General features: G+C 43.6%; 1 protein-coding gene across 1 annotated transcript in view; it reads right to left on the bottom strand.

Annotated features, from left to right (window-relative positions):
* LOC141049890 (extracellular calcium-sensing receptor-like) overlaps positions 1–21,077 on the bottom strand; it is a 43,542-nt gene extending 22,465 nt beyond the window's left edge. The window contains exons 1-2 of the mRNA XM_073546729.1: positions 20,706–21,077; positions 12,588–13,403 (exon numbers count right to left, since the gene is read on the bottom strand). Of these exons, the coding sequence (XP_073402830.1) occupies positions 12,588–13,403; positions 20,706–21,077 (1,188 nt within the window). The remainder of the gene's footprint in view (positions 1–12,587; positions 13,404–20,705) is intronic.
* Between the last annotated feature and the right edge of the window lie 1,603 nt (positions 21,078–22,680).

Here is a 22,680-nt window from a genome sequence, read left to right as displayed (position 1 = left end):
TCCACTCAGCCAATCATCATCATTAGACCCAGATGCCTGATAATCAGGCTCACTATCTTTCTTTACTAGAAGAGGGAGTTCATCGGGCCTCAGTGGTAAAGGGGAAAATGAACTCACAACAGTACCTCCCCCTTGAGGAGGGGTCACCGAACCCTCAACCACGCCACCAGGGCGATCAGGGTGAGCCCGATGAAAGGCACGCACCAATCTTTTGGCATGAATATCAGAGGCAGAGACCCAGGAATTATCCTCCTGACCATAACCCTTCCATTTAACCAAATACTGGAGTCTCCGTCTAGCCAGACGGGAATCCAGTACCTTCTCTACCTCATATTCCATGTTACCTTCAACCAATACAGGGTCTGGAGGTGCCACCCCAGGAACAACAGGTTCAACAAACCTCTTCAACAAAGACTTATGGAACACATTATGGATTTTAAATGTGACTGGAAGAGCCAAACGAAAAGAGACTGGATTAATAATCTCCAAAATCTTGTAAGGTCCAATAAATCTAGGCTTAAACTTAGGAGAAGCCACCTTCATAGCAATATTTTTTGATGGTAACCACACCATATCACCAACCTTAAACTGGGGACCAATGGTCCTATGTCAGTTGGAAAACCGCTGGGCCTTTTCCTGGGAGAGAGATAACTTATCCACCACTTGGTCCCAGATCTGGTGCATTCTCTCCACCACAGTGTCAACACCTGGGCAGGCAGAGGGCTCCACCTGCCCTGAAGAAAATCGAGGATGAAACCCAAAGTTACAAAAAAAAGGTGACATCAAAGTGGCAGAACTAGCTCTATTATTTAAAGCAAATTCGGCCAAGGGCAAAAATGAAACCCAATCATCCTGATCAACGGAAATAAAACATCTCAAATATGACTCCAAGGTCTGGTTTATTCTCTCTGTCTACCCATTGGTTTGAGGGTGAAAAGCAGAGGAGAAGGACAACTGAATTCCCAGCTTAGAACAGAAAGTTCTCCAAAATCTAGACACAAACTGAACCCCTCTGTCAGATACAATGTTCTCAGGATTCCCTTGCAAGCGAACCACCTGTTGCAAAAACAGGGGTACCAACTCAGAGGAAGACGGCAACTTAGGGAGTGGTACAAGATGGACCATCTTAGAGAATCTATCACAAATCACCCAAATAACAGTCATTCTCTGAGAGACAGGCATATCAGAGATAAAATCCATTGAAATATGGGTCCATGGCCTCTTGGGGACAGGCAAAGGCATCAACAACCCACTAGAGCGAGAACACGATTTAGACCGGAAGCAAGTCCCACAGGACTGCACAAAATTCCTGACATCACGAGACAAGGAGGGCCACCAAAAAGACCGACTCACCAAATCTCTAGTACCAAAAATACCTGGATGACCAGCCAAAGCAGAGCAATGAACTTCAGACATCACTCTCCTCTTCCACTGGTCAGGAACATACAACTTTCCACTGGGACAACGCTCAGGTTTGTCCTCCTGGAACTCTTCCAGAGCACGTCTCAAATCGGGCGAGATGGCAGAAAGAACTACCCCTTCGCCTAAGATGGTAGCAGGTTTGGTCACCACAGGAGAATCAGCAAAGAAGCTCCTAGAGAGGGCGTCTGCCTTGACATTCTTAGTTCCAGGAAGAAAAGAAACCACAAAATCAAAACGTGTAAAAAACAAGGCCCACCTAGCCTGTCTAGGGTTCAATCGCTTAGCCGACTCTAGGTAAATCAAATTCTTGTGGTCAGTGAGGACCACGACTTGATGCTTAGCTCCCTCCAACCAATGTCTCCACTCCTCAAATGCCCATTTCATGGCCAACAGTTCCCGATTCCCCACATCATAGTTACATTCAGATGGAGAGAACTTTCGGGAAAAGAAAGCACAGGGATTCATTTTAGATGTTACAGGATCCTTTTGGGACAAAACAGCTCCTGCACCAATCTCAGAAGCATCCACCTCTACCTGGAACGGAAGTGAGACATCAGGTTGCCGCAAAATCGGGGCGGAGGTGAATCTTCGCTTCAGCTCCTGAAAGGAAGAAACAGCCTCTGGAGACCAATTCAACACATCAGCACCCTTCTTAGTCAAATCAGTCAATGGCTTGGCAATACTAGAAAATTTTGCTATAAATTTCCGATAAAAATTAGCAAAACCCAAAGACTTCTGAAGGGCCTTCAAAGAAGTGGGCTGAACCCAATCGTGAATGGCCTGTACCTTGGCCGGGTCCATTTCAGTAGTTGACGGAGACAAAATAAATCCCAAAAAAGAAATCCTCTGTACTCCAAAAAGGCATTTAGATCCTTTGACATACAGGGAATTCTCCCTCAAGATCCGGAACACAGTCCGAATATGTTCCACATGAGAATCCCAATCCTTGGAGAAGATCAAAATATCATCCAGATAGATAATCAAAAATTTATCGACAAAATCTCGGAAAATATCGTTCATGAAGCACTGGAAGACAGAAGGGGCATTAGTGAGCCCAAAAGGCATCACCAGGTACTCAAAATGTCCCTCCGGTGTATTAAACGCCGTCTTCCATTCATCCCCATGCTTAATGCGAATAAGATTATACGCCCCCCTGAGGTCAAGCTTGGTAAACCAACAAGCACCTTTAACTCTAGAGAATAGATCCGAAATCAGGGGTAACGGATACTGATATTTAACAGTAATTTTGTTGAGGGCACGATAATCAATACAAGGTCTTATTGATCCATCTTTTTTGGCTACAAAAAAAAACTTGGCACCTAAGGGTGAAGAGGATGGTCTAATATGACCCTTCTTCAACACCTCCTTAATATAGGATCGCATAGCCTCGTGCTCGGGTACAGATAAATTGAAGAGCCGACCCTTGGGGAATTTACACCCCGGGCTCAGTTCAATTGCACAGTCATAACTTCTATGAGGAGGCAGAGACGCAGACTCATTCTCACTAAATACATCATAAAAGTCTGCCAAATAATCAGGAACATCATGTGACTGAGGAGAGGTGGAAAACACCGGAGCCTCACTAAAGGCACACCGACAACCCCAACTCACCACAGACACAGATTTCCAATCCAAAACTGGATTATGAATTTGCAACCAGGGAAACCCCAGAACAATGGTATCATGCAGATTATACAACACCAAAAATCTGCAATTTTCTTGATGGTCTGGGGCGACCCGCATTACCACCTGGGTCCAAAACTGAGGTTTATTTTTTGCCAAAGGAGTAGTATCAATCCCCCTCAAAGGAATAGGCGTCTGCAGAGGTGTCATCGGAAATTCACAACGTTTAGCAAAATCCAAGTCCATTAGGTTTAGAGCTGCTCCCGATTCCACAAAAGCCTTGGCGGAAAATGTGGACAGGGAGCAGATCAGAGTAATAGCCAGAAGAAACTTAGGTTGAACACCACCAACAGAAAACGTGTGTGCAAAGCATTTCTCTCGTTTAGGACAGACAGAAATAATATGCGAGGCATCTCCACAGAAAAAACACAACTTATTACGCCTTCTGAACTCCTGACACTGCTCTCTGGACAAAACTCTATCACATTGCATAGGCTCAGACACTCGTTCAACAAGTGGCAACACCACTCGTGCAGTTTTGCGTTCGCGCACCCGCCGATCAATCTGAATGGCTAATGACATAGAATCGTCAAGACCAGAGGGAACAGGAAATCCCACCATAGTATCTTTTACGGCTTCTGACAAACCCTTCCGAAAGAGAGCAGCCAAGGCCTTATCATTCCAGGTAGTAAGTACCGCCCACTTTCGGAATTTTTGACAGTACGACTCTGCAGAATCTTGACCCTGGTTCAATGCCAGCAGGGTCTTTTCAGCCTGATCAATGGCATTAGGTTCGTCATACAACAACCCCAAGGCTTGAAAAAATGCATTCACACTAGTCAGAATAGGATCATCAGGTTTCAAAGAAAACGCCCAATCCTGGGGATCGCCACGCAGTAAAGAGATGACAATTTTAACCTGCTGCGCGGAGCTCCCCGACGAGTTAGGCTTCAAGGCAAAAAATAATTTACAATTATTTTTGAAATTCAAAAATTTAGACCGATCCCCAAAAAATACATCAGGTGTGGGAATCTTTGGTTCAACAGTATGAGAATGAGCAAGGTAGGCGGAAATTCCCCTCACTTCCGCAGCGAGCTGCTCCACACGATCAGACAATTGCTTTATCTCCATTGAGAGAAAAAAAAAATCCCCCTATGGCCTCAGAGATATAGAGGAAAAAATATACACACTTTTTTTTTTTTTTTTTTTTTACAATTCTTTCCTGCTATTGAGTACCCTAGGATCTGCGGTTGGGCGGGTGATTCTGTTATGAATGAGACACCGTAGGAGGCAGACACAAAAATAGCAGCTAAGTTCAGAAAACCAGAGAAGTTGGCAACTATCAGATTGCAGACCCCTGAACCTAACAACACAAGTAGCAGTAGCCGTGGGGGGTTGCTACAGTGCCCTAGACCCCTCGATCACAGCCGGAGAAACTAAATAACCTAAAGACAGAGAAGGAAAACTAAACTGCCCCAGAGCAGACCCCAAAGTAAAAGGCAGCCCCCAACATATAATGACGGTGAAGCAAGATGAAAAAACACACACACAGATAGAAAGATAGGCTGAGCAAACAATGGGGCCCAAACTCACTAAAATAGGACAGGATAGGATAGGAGCTGTCTGCAATCTGCAAAAACCCTGAAAAGACATAAGCCAACAGGCTGATATGGAAAAAGGCCCTGAAGCAGCTAGGCTTCAAAAACTATATCAGCACTCAGGTATTTTCTGAAGACAGAGCTAAAGGAATTCAGATCACCCCAGCAGGGAATGACAGAAATCCAGCAAAAACAAAAACAACGTACAAATGCAAACGGAAGAGCAGAAAACTTAGCTTTTGGAGAGCAGGAATTCAGACTGGTATCCAAGGATCCACAGAGAAATCACCCGCAGAGCAGACGGGCGTGGACAGCCTTATATCCAGTCAGAAACTCCACTCAGCCAATCATCATCATTAGACCCAGATGCCTGATAATCAGGCTCACTATCTTTCTTTACTAGAAGAGGGAGTTCATCGGGCCTTAGTGGTAAAGGGGAAAATGAACTCACAACACCAGTCCCTGTCATTTTTGCATGGCTCCCCTGTCCCCAGTCCCTATCATGTATGTATGGCTCCCCAGTCCCTGTTATTGTATGCATGGATCTCCAGTCACTATCCTGTATGCATGGCTCTCCAGTCACTATCCTGTATGCATGGCTCTCCAGTCACTATCCTGTATGCATGGCTCTCCAGTCACTATCCTGTATGCATGGCTCTCTAGATACTATCCTGTATGCATGGCTCTCCAGTCACTATCCTGTATGCATGGCTCTCCAGTCACTATCCTGTATGCATGGCTCTCTAGTCACTATCCTGTATGCATGGCTCTCCAGTCACTATCCTGTATGCATGGCTCTCCAGTCACTATCCTGTATGCATGGCTCTCTAGATACTATCCTGTATGCATGGCTCTCCAGTCACTATCCTGTATGCATGGCTCTCCAGTCACTATCCTGTATGCATGGCTCTCTAGTCACTATCCTGTATGCATGGCTCTCCAGTCACTATCCTGTATGCATGGCTCTCTAGTTACTATCCTGTATGCATGGCTCTCCAGTCACTATCCTGTATGCATGGCTCTCTAGTTACTATCCTGTATGCATGGCTCTCCAGTCACTATCCTGTATGCATGGCTCTCTAGTTACTATCCTGTATGCATGGCTTTCCAGTCCCTATCCTGTATGCATGGCTCTCCAGTCCCTATCCTGTATGCATGGCTCTCCAGTCCTTATCCTGTATTCAAGGCTCTCCAGTCCCTATCCTGTATTCATGGTTCTCCAGTCACTATCCTGTATTCATGGCTCTCTAGTCACTATCTTGAATGCATGGCTCTCCAGTCACTATCCTGTATTCATGGCTCTCCATTCACTATCCTGTATGCATGGCTCTCCAGTCTCTCTCCTAGTAGGCATGGCTCCTTATCCCTAATCCCTACGTATGAATTATGTTAAAAAAAACATCTTATTTACCTGCCTGTGCTCCCTCGGTGGCACTGCATCTTGTTCCGGCTTCAAACAGTTCTTCCTGCCGAGAGATCACGTAGTACCACTCATTAAGGTAATGAATATGTGCTCCACGCCTATGGGAGTGGAGAGGCATTCACTGTGGCTGGCACTGTGCACTATTACCGCAGCAGCACAGGCTTTAGTCACAGCCACCGGCTCCAGTCTCTGTGACCCGCAGCTCCGCCGCTCCTCCTCCGGCTCCTCCTCCGGCTCCTGTCTCTTACCCACTGCTCCACCGCTCCCCCTCTCCCGCTGGCTGCTGTATCTTACCTGCTGCTCCCCCTCCCCCAACGTTATGAATAAATATATATATATATATATATAATTATTCATAACGTGTTTATAGCATCCATACCCTGGAGCACTTTCCACTTCGATCACTTTATTCACATACAGGTCACACTTCTCGGTTCTCACATATTTTCATCTGATCATTTCTGTTACATACTATATATTTTTACAAAGGGTTTACACTGTTCTTATTTATGTATTTGTCTGCTTACTATGCTTTACTATATTCAAAAAACTCTTTATGCTGATTAATTATTTTTGTGGCACATCCAAATTGGATATAGATCTGTATGAATCGATATTGTTCTTCTATGTACTTTAATATAATATAAACTAAAGTAATTATTTTTTGATAACTTAGAATATTTTAGTGTGGCGCCCCCAGGAGTATGGTCGCCACAGTTGCATTACCTTCCTTCTAGGAAGTGTGATGTCATGCTTGGAAGCAATGAATGGTCTCTCTATCAGCTAATCACAACACACAGCACAGTTCCCACTCCAGGCCAGCCGAAGGAGCTCTGAACCAAAACTGGGGGAAGAGCTTCTCTCTGGGGGCCAGGAGGGGAAATTAGTTAGTTCATGTGAGGAGGGAAACGTGTGTGGACGTGAGGAGAGGAGCTGGAAGATTGAGCAGAGTTCAGGCTCACTTCTAGCTGTAGCGCATGATCTGGAGTCCGGTCTCCAAGGTTGTACGGATACTGATGTTCCTGCAGCAGAAACCGGAGGAATATGAAGCTGTAAATGCTCTGTTCCCACATAAGACTCGGAGGCACAACAGCAACGTGTGAGCCAGAAGAAGGAGGCTACAGCTGTCTGCCATACGAGGGAGTTCTAAAAGAGAGCAAGCAAGTGGAGCTTCAGTGTAACACAGTACTGCAAGTACCTCATATAAGCGCTAGAAAGGAGACTACACAACCCATCTGCATAGAGAGATTCCTAAGTTGCTTCCAAGCTGGCCAACTCCTGTTCCATCTGTAATCTGGACCCTGGACTGCACTTACAAAGCACAGTAACGGTAACGGAAACTGCACCCTGTTGTGTCATTGCATTCTTCCTGCAAACCCTCCAGTACGGCTACATCTCTGTGCCAGACACTACACCCTCTTCCTCAACACCTATTACCACTGCCCTGGGACCACAGCTCCACCTGTGGGGAGCAATTACATCTTGCTGCCTTATACCATCTGTCCCAAAAGATCTGCCTGCAGCGTCGGCTTAACCTCTTCATTGCCGATCACCACAGGTGGCATCACGTATCATCCACTTATAAACTTTAACCAGTCACTCTTAACCCCTTTTACATGGATGCCCAGGGCCACGGACCGGGTCACCACTACTGTGACACTTCCCTCTGAGATACCGGCCCGGTACCGACTGCCCCACTGCCCTGGCGGGTGATCCATTAGCATGATGGCCTGATTATATTTAGACATCAGTTTAATCTCAGTAATACATATGGGCCTTATATTTATATATCCCTAATTGGTGTACACAATTCCATACTTGACACTGTGATATATATGTATACATACATACACACAGTGGATTGCAAGAGTATTTATCCCCTTGTCTTTTTACCTTTTTTGCTACATTACAACCTGTGTTTAAATATTTTTGTAATCCAATTTGTATGTGATGCATCAGCACTAAATTGTCTAAGTGAAGTGAGAAAATTAAAGGCATAAATTAAATTAATGGATCAAATAACTAAAAATTTACATGGGCATATGTATTCACCCTTTTACTATGAAGTCCCTAAAAAATTTTGGTAACAGCAATTACATCATAAGTCCCATGCTAATGACAGGACGTCCCCCTGTGAGCAATCAAAGTGTCACGTGTCTGTCGGTACATACACTTTACCTTTTCTGAAAGGTCACAGAGGCTACAACACCATTAACAAGAGGCACCACTAACCAAACACCACCATGAAGACCAAGGAGATGTCCAAACACCACCATGAAGACCAAGGAGATGTCCAAACACCACCATGAAGACCAAGGAGATCTCCAAACAACATCATGGAGACCAAGGAGATCTGTTATGAACGAGTCACCGTAGGAGGCAGACACAAAAATAGAAGCTACGTCCAGAAAACCCGAGAAGTTGGCAACTATCAGATTGCAGACCCCTGAACCTATCAACACAACTAGCAGTAGCCGTGGGGGGTTCCTTCGGTGCCCTAGACCCCTCGATCACAGCCGGAGAACTACATAACCTAAAGACAGAAAAGGAAATCTAAACTGCCCCAGAGCAGACCCCAAAGTAAAAGACAGCCCCCAACATATAATGACGGCGAAGCAAGATGAAAAAACACTCACACAGATAGAAAGATAGGCTGAGCAAACAATGGGGCCCAAGCTAACTAAAAATAGGACAGGATAGGAAAGCTGCTGTCTGCAATCTGCAAAAACCCTATAAAAGAAATAAGCCAACAGGCTGATATGGAAAAAGGCCCTGAAGCAGCTAGGCTTCAAAAACTATATCAGCACTCAGGTATTTTCTGAAGACAGAGCTAAAGGAATTCAGCTCACCCCAGCAGGGAATGACAGAAATCCAGCAAAACAAAGTCAAAGTACAAATGCAAAAGGCAGAGCAGAAAACTTAGCTTTAGGAGAGCAGGAATTCAGACTGGTATCCAAGGATCCCACAGAGAAATCACCCGCAGGGCAGAAGGGCGTCGACAGCCTTATATCCAGTCAGTAACTCCACTCAGCCAATCATCATCATTAGGCCCAGATGCTTGATAATCAGGCTCACTACCTTTCTTTACCAGAAGAGGGAGTTCATCGGGCCTCAGTGGTAAAGGGGAAAATGAACTCACAACAGAGATCTCCAAACAACACCGTGAAGACCAAGTAGATCGCCAAATGAGTAAGGGACAAATTTGTTGAGAAGTACAAGTCAGGGTTGGGTTATAAAAAATATCACAATCTCTGATGATCTCCTGGAGCACCATCAAATCCATTATCATCATATGGAAAGAACATGATACCTCAACAAACCTGCCAAGAGAGGACCGACCATCAAAACTCTCAGCCTGGGCAAGGAAGGCATTAATCAGAGAGACAGCACCGAGAACAAAGGTAACCCTGAAGGACTGAAGTATCTGTCCATACAACCACAATAAGCTCCCTAGAGGTGGCCTTTATCGAAGAATGGACAGAAAAAATCCTATACTTACATACAAAAATTGTAAGTCTTATTTTGACTTTGCCAAAAAGATATGTGGTAGACTCCTCAAGTGTATGGAAGAAGGTGCTGTGGTCAGATGAAACCAAAATTTGAACTTTTTGGCCTCCAAGGTAAACACTATGTTTGGCATCAAATCAACACAGCTTATCATCCCAACAACACCATGCTTTTTGGCAGCAGTGACAATGAAAATGATCCGAGTTGAGGCGAAGATGGTTGGTGCAAAATACAGGGATATTATCGAGCAAAACCTGTTTCAGTCGGTCAGTGTCAGGAAAACTGAACTGCATTTGCTAACTGAGCCAGTGCGCATGTCCTGTGTAAAACAATCTGTGCCCAAAGATACCTGTGGAGCAGGGCAGCAGTGGTGAAGATGCGTGCTTCAGACAAACAGGACCTGAAGCACGTGACTGCTGGGGGTGTGGCCTAAGCCGGAGAGCTAGGAGCTGAAGGAAAACTCCATCTAGGTTAACCCTAAAACCACCTAATCCCAGAAACTCAGCAGACCATGACAGTCAGTGATTTGAGACTGGGATGGAGACAAGACAATGACCCAAAGTATACTGCTATAGCAACACTTGAGTGGTTTCAGGGCAAATGTGTAAATGTTTTGGAGTGGCCGAGTCATAGCCCCGACCTTAATCAAATTGAGGATCTGTGGACAGACTTGAAGTTTACTGTTCACCAGTGAATCTAAATTGAAGGAGCTGGAGCAGTTTTGACTTGAGGAATGGGCAAAAAATCCCAGTGGCAAGAAGTGAAAAAGCTCATAGAGATTTATCCAAAGCAACTTGCAGCTGTAATTTGTCATGCTCGAACATGGGTAAGTCCGGTGGATGACACAGAAAACAAATGACAGGATAGGAAAAAGAGAGTAAAGCCCTAAAGGTAGGGAGTGAAGGACGGGGCACCTCCTCTCACCAAACTGTGCCTGTCCTTAATCTTCCCTAATGCCCTTTGCGGGTCCTCCCGCCCCGCTGCTGCCATCACGTGCCTAGTCCCTGATTGTCACCTCTATTAACCCTGTTAACCCTGGCTAGTACACTGGCCTGCAAGGACGCTAGCATCACTACTGCAGATGATAACACACAGGGAAAGAGACAAACAGGGTACAGATCAAAAGGAAAATGATTCATAACATAATTCCTGCTAAAGGAGGCTCTACAAAGTACTGACATTGGGGAGGTGAATAGCTATGCACACTGAAATTTTCAGTAATTTTGTCCTATTTGTTGTTTACCTCACAATAAAAAGAAAACCAAATGCTCACAGTAGTAGGCATGTTCTTTACATGAACCGATCCAAACCATCAAAAAACAGTGAAGGTTGCAAAACCTGGAAAATTCCAAGGGGGTGTACACTTTCATAAGTCACTGTATATATGATATATTAAGTCACAACCCCGCTTCCTGGAAATTTTATTCTTGTTGAGGATAATATTTCTGTTGGTGTTTTTATTCTTCAGAATGTTTAAATAAGAGTAAATAACATTTATAATGTTAATTAAAATAATGTAGTTGTGTGTCATATCTATAGGTTCTTGAACTTATAGATGTGAATTTGAGAAATTAGGAGATAATTTTATAAATTAATTCAAGACTGAGACACTTTCATTTGTTCATGGCCAGCAGGGATGAGCGAATTGGAAAAAAATAGAATTTACCTATTCACAAATTTTCTGGGGGAGTTTTGTGCATGAAAATTTAAGAGCATTCAATTTTTTTAAAGGACCTGAAATTGTCGGTTTGCTTAAATTTGCCAGCAATAATTTGATTCACATTGAAGTTATTTGCTGCAAATTGAATGTTACTTTATTATTATTATTATTATTATTATTATTACTTTTCTCATACCCAAGTGCATAATAAATGTAGGGTATGAAAAAAAAAATTTCTTTGCCGCTCACCTGCCCTGCTTCTTTGTTCCTATGTGCAGAGCTAAGTACACATTTGTTGTCACAATGTTATGCCGCGCATCCCTTAAAGGGAATCTGTCACTCCATTTTTGGCCTATAAGATGCGGCCACTGACATCAGGAGCTTATCTACAGCATTCTGTAATACTGTAGATAAGCCCCCGATGTAACCTGAAAAATAAGATATATTATACTCACCCCGGCGTCCGGTCCAGTCCGATGGGTGTCGCGGTCCGATCCGGCGCCTCCCATCTTCTAGAGATGACGTCCTCCTCCTTACTTCTGCCGTGGCTCCGGCACAGGCATACTTTATCTGCCCTGTTGAAGGCAGAGTAAAGTACTGCAGTGCGCAGGCGCTGGACCTCTCTGACCTCTCCCGATGCCTGCACACTGCAGTACTTTACTCTGCCCTCAACAGGGCAGATAAAGTACACCTGCGCCAGAGCCACGGCAGGAGTAAGAAGGAGGACTTCATAGCGAGAAGATGGGAAGTGCCGGACTGGACCACAATACCCACCGCACCCAACCTCGCCCCCCCCGGTGAGTACAATGTAACTTGTTTTTCTTCTCTTTCAGGTTACATTGGGTGCTTATCTACAGCATTACAGAATGCTGTAGATAAGCCCCTGTTGGTGGTGGCCGCATATTATAGGCCAAAAATGGGGTGACAGATTCCCTTTAAAGCCTGATAAGTTCCTTGGGCAATTCAAGACATAACACCATGATGTTACAACAAGTGATGTCATTTCGAGGCCGATTTGGCTCTGGGAATTGGAAAAAGGAGGCTGGACAATGCAAAGAACATTACGGTAGGCTGCAGCAGCAGGAAATGTGAGCACTGAGTCGCATTTTAAGTATTTATTTTTTAATAACCCTTTTGCTGTCCCTCTACAATTCATGAAAATATCAAACAGATAATTATTTCGTAACTTTGAATGTAGTGAATTGTCAAAAAATTAAAATTGGGTAGAATCTGATTTTTTTTTGTAAAATCCTCAGCAAATTTAATTTACATTGAACAAATTTGCACATCTCTAGTAATTACTACTCAACTTTTCAATTTTGTTTTTACATTCTTTACATAAAGCATTAAATACCTGCCAAGGCTTAAGCTTGAAAATATCAGCACATGTCTGATGAAGGCCCTTAATTTGACAGTATTTCAGGTCTTCTAAAGCTTTGGCAATAATCTGCACTGCTATATAAGCTTCATAAGTGGCTCGTAAACTGCCAACGTCATTGTAATGGTTAGTAACGCTCTTGAGGTCTTCTGCTCCGGTGCATTGCTTTACTGGAGAAGTCGTAGAATTGGTAATGTTCTCCTTTACAAATTCACATGTAAAAGTTAGTTCCCAGAGAAATTTTGCCCATTTTCCTCCCAAGGGCATGGAGGGATGAACCTTGTTAAGGAAATCTTGAAGTCCAGGAATTGTCCCACTGTTGAGAGCTATACCAATCATGCCCAAAACAAGGCTTGCACTCATTCCTTGGAAGAATGTCGAGGTTGCCAATACTTCACTTGCAACAAATATCAATTGGGCAACATCCTGCTTTACCATCTCCATCAATATTGGGAACAAGTCTATGTCTTTACAGAAGACAACTACAACTCTGGCTGAAGATCGTTTCATTATATTGACGATGTGTGGAGCATTACGATCCGAACGGCTTGTGATAATAGTTTCTGTGAAGGCAACACATGCTCCTGCTTTACCAATTTCTTTTCTAACAAGTTGTATTCCTTGTTGGCCATAATCATTTTCCACGGCCAGAAGGCCTATCCAAGTCCATCCAAAATACAAAATCAGCTGAGCAAGACCTTTGGACTGGAAAACATCACTAGGAACAGATCTGAAGAAAGAGGGGAACTTTTTTCGATCACTAAGAAGGGGGCTTGTGGAAAAATGACTGATCTGTGTAGAAAATAATGTTTAGTGATGAGAATACATGTCAACATTATTCTACTTAAGGTGCTTACGTACATGATTCAGAGTTGGCATTATGATACAACAATGTGCATCTGAAGAAGAATGACAGATGCCATCAGATAAGAGGTGGTTCTCACAAATATTACCCTGTGCCCTGAAATTACTGTCATGGCTGATGGACTGGACCATGTGAATAGATTTTCACCAACTCTAATGCCATCTAATTTACAAATATTTATAATATCTTGTGATCTTCACATATTGGACATGTGATACCAATTTTGGCATGGATTCCTAACCTCAGTGATTCTTAGGTTACATTTTAAATTTGCAATATAAAAAAATCAGAAAAAAGTCAGCAAACCTTATGTTTTCAAGCCAACACACCTTGAGCTTTTTTAGTTTGTTGGTGGGTCATTCTTTCATACTATGTGTTATCTCCTCTAAGCCTTGTATGGCACATACAACTGTTTAGATTGTGGTTGAAACAAAGTCGAGGGTCCTATGTTGTGCTATATGACATTAAGGATTTAGCTTGCATTATGCACTGTTGGATGAAGATAAGGATTGTGCAGACAGAAATTTTTTTCAAAGGGATTAAGGTGAAAAGTTCAGTAAAATGCTTGTTATAAAATGAAACAACATATTGATGAGATCTGCCATCTAAAGTATCATCAAAGTATAGCTTGATGCGCAAATGAAAAGCTTTATTGGAATAAAAACAACACATTTTGGTGACAATTTTGCACTATCATCAGGTGTCACGGTTTACCGTGACAGAGAGGAGCCAGAAGACAGCAACATCTGATTTCTCCTACTCCTATACTGATTAGAAGCACTTCACCTTCATATTAAATGGTGCAGGTTTCCTTTATCAGTGCAGGGGTTTATCTGCTCAGTTGAGAGCACATAGAAGCTTTCCTGCATTAAGGCTCTCAACTGTTCACTGTTAGCCACTTTCCTCTCCTATATAATCGGGACCCTGGCTAGCACTCATTGTCAGAGTAGCTTGTGCCAGTGATGGCAAACCTTTCTGAGACTGAGTGCCCAAACTGCAACCTAAAGCCCAATTATTTATGACGATGTGCCAACACGTGCCAAATGCCCCATCATTATCCCCTTCATGTAGAAATGCCCCATCATGATCCCCTTCATGTAGAAATGCCCCATCATGATCCCCTTCATGTAGGAATATGCCCCATCATGATCCCCTTCATGCAGAAATATGCCCCTTCATAATCCCCTTCATGCAGTAATATGCCCCATCATGATCCCCTTCATGCAGAAATATGCCACATCTTGAGCCCCTTCATGTAGAAATTGCCTATTCCACCACCTCCATCATTTCCTCCTCCCCATCACTGCCCTCTCCCCCACCATCATCGTTGCCCTCTCCCCATCACTCCCATCATTGGCCCTCTCCCCATCACGCCATCATTGGCCCCTTCCCCATCACTCCCATCATTGGCCCTCTCCCCATCACCGTCATCACTGGCCCCCTCCCCATCACTCCCATCATTGGCCCTCTCCCCATCACCACCATCATTAGCCCTCTCCCCATCACTCCCATCATTGACTCTCTCCCCATCTTTGGCCCTCTCTCCATCATTGCCCTCTCCCCACCCATCATTAACAAACACACACACACACACACACACACCCACACACCACAGCAGCTTCACTGGCACAGTGGCCACACTCACCTCTCTGTGAGCTGGCAGCTTCCTTCCTCTCACTTCCTCTCACACATTGAGAGGCACGGCCACAGCTGGATGACATCATCATTCAGCTCCGCGGCTGCGCAGCTCAATGCGTGAGGCAGGAAGCTGCAGCTAATGAAGGATGAGGCAAAGCTTCACGTGCCACCTGAGAGGGCTCTGCCTGCCCTCTCTGACACCAGTGCCATAAGTTTGCCATCAGTGGATTATGCTGTATGGCTGGAGGTTGCTGGTGGTTGTTATTAGAGAACGCATTTGGTGGATTTATCTGTGTCTGTTGCTAGGTTTTGAGTGTGTGATAATTTCCCTTCTTCAGTTATATGTTTGTATATTTGTGTGTTTAAATGTTTAGCATTTTCAGTTATCCCTGTTCATATTACCTTGTTAGTCTGGTGGGTGTATTACAATATAATACCTCTTCAATTTTGACTGGGTGGGGGAAGGGTACAGACTGAGGGTGGATTCAGGAGCTAAGGCAATGTGGGTGGCACCGGTGTCTTCACCTTCAGAAGTAATTGGACGAACAGGGAGAGCTAGGGCACCCCTACCATTAGCGACTGGGAAGGAGCCCCTGGTCCCGGAACACTCGACAACAGAGTAGTGACATCAGGTAATTTTTTTTCTAGTGGAGGCAGCATCATATGTAGAAAAGATGGACCTGATGATGGTGTAAAATTTTCACAAAAATGTGTTGCTTTAATTTCAATAATGTGGGGAGTGCAAATTCACAGCATACAGAGCATCAGTGTACACATGTGAGAAGTTGTAGCACCCGCCTCTCTGCCTGCAGTCCCTCTCTCCCTGCAGAGACATCAGCGTACTCACCGCCAAGGCTCCCGTCCTGCTCCTTCCTGGTCGGCTGCTGCCCCGGGTGCGTACACTTCTAGCAGATCTCCAGGCACTGTGCTTTAGAGCTCACGCACACTTCTTTCTTCTTAAAAAGGCCATGCGCATTCCTCTAAAGTGTCCCAGCCAATAGCTGGAGGTCTCTTTCTATTTAAAGCACCTCCTCCAACATGTAGGTGCCTGTACAATGTTGTGACTTTGTTCCTAACATGCTTGACAGTTCTCAGGTCCCAGTGTCATGATCCAGTGTTGGATCTGGCGGTATTAAATTGACAAAGTGAACTTTTTTTACTTTGTCAGGTTCAGGGTGTCTTGACTGTCCCCGGTGGTGGTGAGTGGTATCGCACCTTAGCTTTAGTTTTAGGTTAATGTGCACGTTAATTACATGACAGGTGTTAGGCTCTATAAAGGACAGCCAGGGGTTTTCAATCACTGTTGGTGTTAGTTGTTCATTTGCAACCAACCTTGGTGGTGGAAGGAGCTGAAGAGAGTGCTCAGCTCAATCTGAGTCCTGGTGTGGAAGGAGTCACAGAAGGGAGTTCTTGGCAGCTATTCAGGAGGAAGGCTGCAGTCGGTCGCTGGACTCTGTGCTGGAGCTTTAGCACAGAGAGAGCTAAGTTTTCTTTTTCCCCTGTTTGTGACTTTCCTTATGTGTGTTCTAGTGCAGTGGTGGGATTAGTCTCCGCACCGACCTATTCCCTAGTTAGGGTTTAGGCTTAGGGCTTGCTAGGGTATTAAGGAAGGTGTGCGGCGACAGGCGAGGAGCCTGTATAGGGAATGTGAGGAGTGCAGGGACACTGGCTCAGGGGAGCTTAGGAGGTCTCCACGTCCCCCATTCCCTATCGCAGGGCCCACCACTGTATTTGTTCCCTGTGTTTACCCTTATCTAAATTCGCCAGCTGGAGGCGGGGTATCCAGTTTTACGTGTATTTCTTAAATTCGCCAGCTGGAGGCGGTATATCCGGCTGCACGTCCCATTATTGTTTAAATTCGCCCTGCTGGAGGCGCTGTATCCAGGATCACGTGTGTCATAAATTCGCCCTGCTGGAGGCGCTGTGTCCAGTCACACGTGATCATTACACCCAGTACATGTATCTTAGCCTGCTAAAACTGCTAGTGCTTTCTTCTATGGCAGCCAAGCCAGCCGCACACGCCAGTGCTTTCATCAATGGCAGCCGAGCTAGCTGCAACCGCCAGTGCTCACCTCAACGGCAGCTGAGCCAGCTGCACCTGCCAGTGCTTTCCTCAATGGCAGCTGAGCCAGCTGCACCCGCCAGTGCTCACTTAAACGTCAGCCGAGCCAGCTGCACCTGCCAGTGTTCACCTCAATGGCAGCAGAGCTAGTTGCACCCACCAGTGCTCATCTTTCTGTCAGACTGTCCTGTCTGCACCTACGGTTCCTGTCATCTTCTCTGCCTGTCTGCATCTGTTGGACATTCCCTCAGGCCTGCCCAGCTACCTGTTCCCGGTGGTCATCTGCCATTTACCCAAGGTCAGTCCTGAAGTAGCACCTGGATCACCTCCCTTATCTCTCCATGGACCTCAGTGTCGTTAGTTGCAGCATGTCCGTGGTCACATTGGGTAAGGCTCCTAGTCACGCCCCTCCTGGTCTTCCTTGGGCTTTGGCACAGGGGATCCACCACCCAGCCAGTTACAGAAGGTGTATAAGTCCCAAAAACATGCACTCATAATAATAATAATAATAATCTTTATTTATATAGCGCCAACATATTCCGCAGCGCTTTACAGTTTAACAGTTTCAAAACACAAGTCATAAGTAACAACATTAACAATACAATAAGTAAAGCAAAATAAGATGAAATAAGACGACCACCACCATGTCTGTTTGTGGGTCTCGGGGAGTGAGAGAATTGTAAGTCACCGTAGGAAATGGCAGCAGGAGAGACAGTGTCAGAATCCTGAATCCAGGTTTCAGTGAGGGCCAACAGATTAAGAGAGTTGTTCAGAAAGTAGTTGTGTAGGAAAGGAAGCTTGTTACAAGCAGACTGTGGATTCCAGAGGGCACAATTAAAAAAGATGGAGATGAGGGAGTGCAAGTAATGTTAATAAGATTATTATGGTTTCGATATGAGGTAAGGTTGGGGTTGAGGTTGGGGGATGGTGGACCAGGGTTGGGGGAGATGTCCCCTGAAATCAGTAGGAGTAGGAAGATAAAGAGCAAATAGTTGTTGGAATTTTAAGTAGTTTTTTTCTGCGATGTGTTTGGGCAAGATGGGCTAAGGTTTCTCAGGAAGGTGAGGAAGGAGTGCATGGGAGCTGTACATGGGAAAGGGAAGTATAGAGGGGCTGATGTGTATGAGTCGTGATGGAGGGGGGATAGGGTGGTGAATGTGGATGGCAAGGGAACACAGGAGGATAAAAATAAAGCACATGGTTAAAGGGGAGAGCAAAGTGCGGGTTACCTGACTCCTGCCCTGACTAACTGCCATGTATAACTGCCGTTTTGCTGGATGCTTAGCTTCTGTGATGCTTTGCTTATGGAATGCTTGCGTGCTGCACCCCACACTTGCGTGCTTCCCCTTAGGAACTACTAAATATATAGGCCACACTACAGGGTCAGGAGAGAGGGATTGTGGGAGCTGGTTGGGTATAATTTGGCAGCTGGGGCCAGAAGACCAGGGGATGGTTAGATGATAAAAGGCACTAGACCAAGATGTGTCAATATGCTATAGCACCTTCCACCTGATAAGATCTAGAAAGGCCCCAGTCACAGATCTAAAGCAGTAAGTATTACATACAGTGCAACAAATGAATTATAACAAAGCTTTAGCAAGTACATTAAAATATGCAGCAAAATGGTAAAGCAGCAGATGTATGGAGTACCATTTGGAAATATTGCAGCAGAAAATAGAGGCAGCAAAGGTGGGAAGTTGTATCATTCAGGCTGCTTGCTAGCAGTGAATGGAGTAAATACACGCAGGGTGGCTCAGTTGATTACAATTTGGATATATTGCAGCAGAGAATAGAGGCAGCAGAGGTGGGAAGTTGTATCATTCACTCATAATTTTGTCCATTCTCTGCACAATTCCTAACCGTTATTACCACCATTTACCACTTTACTACCGTATTGGTTCAGATAATATTGCACTAAGGACTGTCTCTATCTTTTGTGGCATTTGTTTTCTTGCAGAAAAACACTTCATTCAGTATTTTACATGCAATCTCTTTTACCTATAGTTTGATAGGTGATCCCCGTAAAATGTAATAATAATGTGAATTTGTTGTAAGATCCTGGATGGAGTGTATGTGTCATCAAGGTACCTAGCCTCAGTGATTTAGGATCCAGAAAAAAGCTTCCAGGACAGATAGTGCTGAGAGGTTTGTTAATGGTCCTGTATTATGGGTCGAGGTTTTAGGGATGGCTACTAGAACTTGGAGGGAATGGCCATTTGCATACATCCAGTTCCAGGCCTTTGAATGGCCTAGTTAGAATCATAGAATCATAGAATCGTAGAGTTGGAAGGGACCTCCTGGGCCATCTGGTCCAACCCCCTGCTCAAAGCAGGATTCACTAAATCATCCCAGACAGATGTCTGTCCAGCCTCTGTTTGAAGACTTCCATTGAAGGAGAACTCACCACTTCTCGTGGCAGCCTGTTCCACTCATTGATCACTCTAACTGTCAAAAAGTTTTTTCTAATATCTAATCTGTGTCTCCTCCCATTCAGTTTCATCCCATTGCTTCTAGTCTTTCCTTGTGCAAATGAGAATAAAGTTGATCCTTCTACAATGTGACAGCCCTTTAGATATTTGTAGACAGCTATTAAGTCTCCTCTCAGTCTTCTCTTTTGCAAACTAAACATTCCAGCTGCCTCTTTCAGGGTCTTGGTGTGCAAGGTGAAAAAAGACTGTTTGTGTGCTTTTCAGACCTGGATAGAGTCTGGAAGAAGAGCTTCACTTTAAACGGGTGAATCTGCTTTACTGGACGGACGTCAGTTTGTTTGTTACTACTTTTTATGCTGAAGAAGGCTGTTTGATTTTTGTTTCATCTGGAAGTTTTGAGATTTCCAATAAACTTCCTGTTTTCACCAAGAGACTTGTGCCTGTGTGAACGCCACCTGTGGGGCTGAAAGTGAGCGAAATCCTTACAATGACATCTCGTATTGCTTACTCTTCTCATGAAAGCCAAAAAAGAAAAATTACTTTTGAATTTTGCTTCCCATTTCTAATCTATAGCTTATCTATTTTTTTTTCATTTTTTTGCACTATTTTTGAAAATATTGCACTTTTTGCTATTAAAAATGGCAAAATTAGAAATGTAATTAAAAAAAAAATTATTTTTTGGGCAAAAGATCAAATATTGTTAAAAAGTATTTTGCTAAAACCATAGACAAATAACTGCAGTACAATATTCATAAATTCTTAATGTCTCTATATGGTACCAGCGGTTTGCCAAAGAATATGGTTCTCCGAATAAGTTTTTTTTACATTCATAGTAAGTAACTTATTGCACACACAGACCACGAAATCAACAAATATCAATACATATTAGAAAAAAGCAATTTAACATATAATGTACTTTGGCAATGGATCTGCTCTACCCTGACCCTTTTTATGATTTCAGAGTCCAAGTCAACTAGAGGATCTTCTGGTCTTCTAGTTGATCTGTCCATGCCCAGTTTTACATTCCAAATACTATTTTGACTCTATCAAAATATTTTTTTAAATTTCTTTCCTAAACCAAATTACTAGCAATACCTTACCTGAGGGTATCTAAGAATTCCCAGAATATGAGCTATGATAACAGAATGTGTGGATGAAGAATGGGCAATCACAGAGCTCAAAGGAATGTCCGCAAGACATCTGTAGTTAAGGATGGCTTTACTTTGTCCTGTAATCACTTGGGACATCCCTGCTAAACTGTGCTGGACAACAATGCAAGAATCATAGGCTTGGAAACCCAATGTAAGGTTTGGAAGAAGCTCATGGTTGTTATTAATCTCTTCAATTGCAAATATCACCGATTGGAGCTGCTGATAGTTCTCTAAACTAAATCTTAAGATACAAGAAAAAGTCAGCATGTTCAGAAAGTGCAAAATCTTTTCAAATATTAATGCATCATTAATTGCATCCATGCCACATATGATGTTTCCAACTAGATGTCACCAAAAAGAATATTATGGCTGGATGAGGATAGTCATCATTTATTTGCACTCTTGCGGTTTGGCACAAAGGAAACACAAAACATTTCATGATGAACCCATATGCTTTAATTTGCTGATCCTTTTTGAACCTTTCAAGTTCAACCTTAGGATGTGAGTGGTGACCCACACAAACCGTGGAGACCATATAAACTCCTTACAGATGTTATATTTAGTGGGATTTGAACTCAGCAAATTTAAAGTATTAAAGGGAACCTGTAAGCAAGATTGTGCCCAGGAACCGACAGACAGTGTCAGGTCGGCACCGTTATAATGATCACATTGGTACCTGGTGATTAAATCCGTGTTATGGTTGTTGTGTAATCTGTATTTTCAGTTTTAAGTTAATGATATGCTCATACTCCGGGGTGGCTTGTGTTTGGGGGGGTCTTTATGTGTTGCTCTGCTTTAGTATTCATAATGAAGACTACTGACAGGTCACTGATCATTGTAATCAGTATAACGGCGCCGACCTGACACTGTCTGTAGGTTACTAAGGACAATCCTACTGACAGGTTCCATTTAAATACTGAGCCACCATGTTGCACAGCATTAATATACTTTTAGACTGTGGCAAGAAATACTGCAAATAATGGGTCTTAATGACCATGTAAAATGAGCAAATATTCATTTTCTCGAAGCCACCTACAGTTAAATATCAATAGATATAGAAACGAATGTAAGGGTCAACAGTGCAGTCAACTGTTGGGGCTCTTTCCATATCAGCTATTATATTCATACATTTAGTTAGACCAAATTTATAATTTTTTGCCCATCTCATGGTAATATCAGCACGGTATCTTTGGTTTTTCATAGGATGAATCATTCCTATATTCAGAATTCCAATTTCTAATTGGAATCTATAGTGGTTGTTTTGTGTAACCAGGGATGAAAATGTGGACAAATACTACAATTAAAGACTAAGACACAAATAGCCTTGATGAGTACCACGTAGGGCCAAACATGCTGTTGGCATAGGACTGGTCCATGTTCAAGAAAAGCGGACTGCAATGGTAAAGTCCTGATATAGGCCAAGCACCATTATAACTGGGACTCACAAAAAAGGTTGTCAATATATCGTCTACTTACTTGGTGCAGACGGTACGAGGGGGTCTCTGAGTGAAGGTGTTATGATGGTAAACAATATCCAGATGAAGAGGTAATATAACTCCAATTATCACATCTCCAGCCTGACTTATCCCGTCCAGCTCTGTTTCTTCCAGACTGCACGGCGAGTCATTGGTGTATAAGGAGGGAATGCATTGTGAGAGGATAAGGACCAGGATAGATATGTATATGCTGATCATTTCTCTTTAATTAACCAAAGAACCCTAGGAAACAACAAAATATGTAATTAGCAATTACTGTAAAGTCCAACGTCCGGCCCAATAATGTAATGTTGTTGCATAAAGGTTCTGTATGTGAATTGTTATTGATAGGGCATGTGGGTATATACAGTATACAAAATACTGGAATGTCCATACAACTAATCCTGATGCACAGGTATATGAGCTCAATAATTTATAAATGTCACGCA

The sequence above is a fragment of the Dendrobates tinctorius genome, unplaced genomic scaffold, assembly GCF_039654945.1.
Source record: "Dendrobates tinctorius isolate UK_male_01 unplaced genomic scaffold, ASM3965494v1 ptg000151l, whole genome shotgun sequence".
Taxonomy (NCBI): Eukaryota; Metazoa; Chordata; class Amphibia; order Anura; family Dendrobatidae; genus Dendrobates; species Dendrobates tinctorius.
This window is presented reverse-complemented; position numbering and strand designations above follow the sequence as displayed.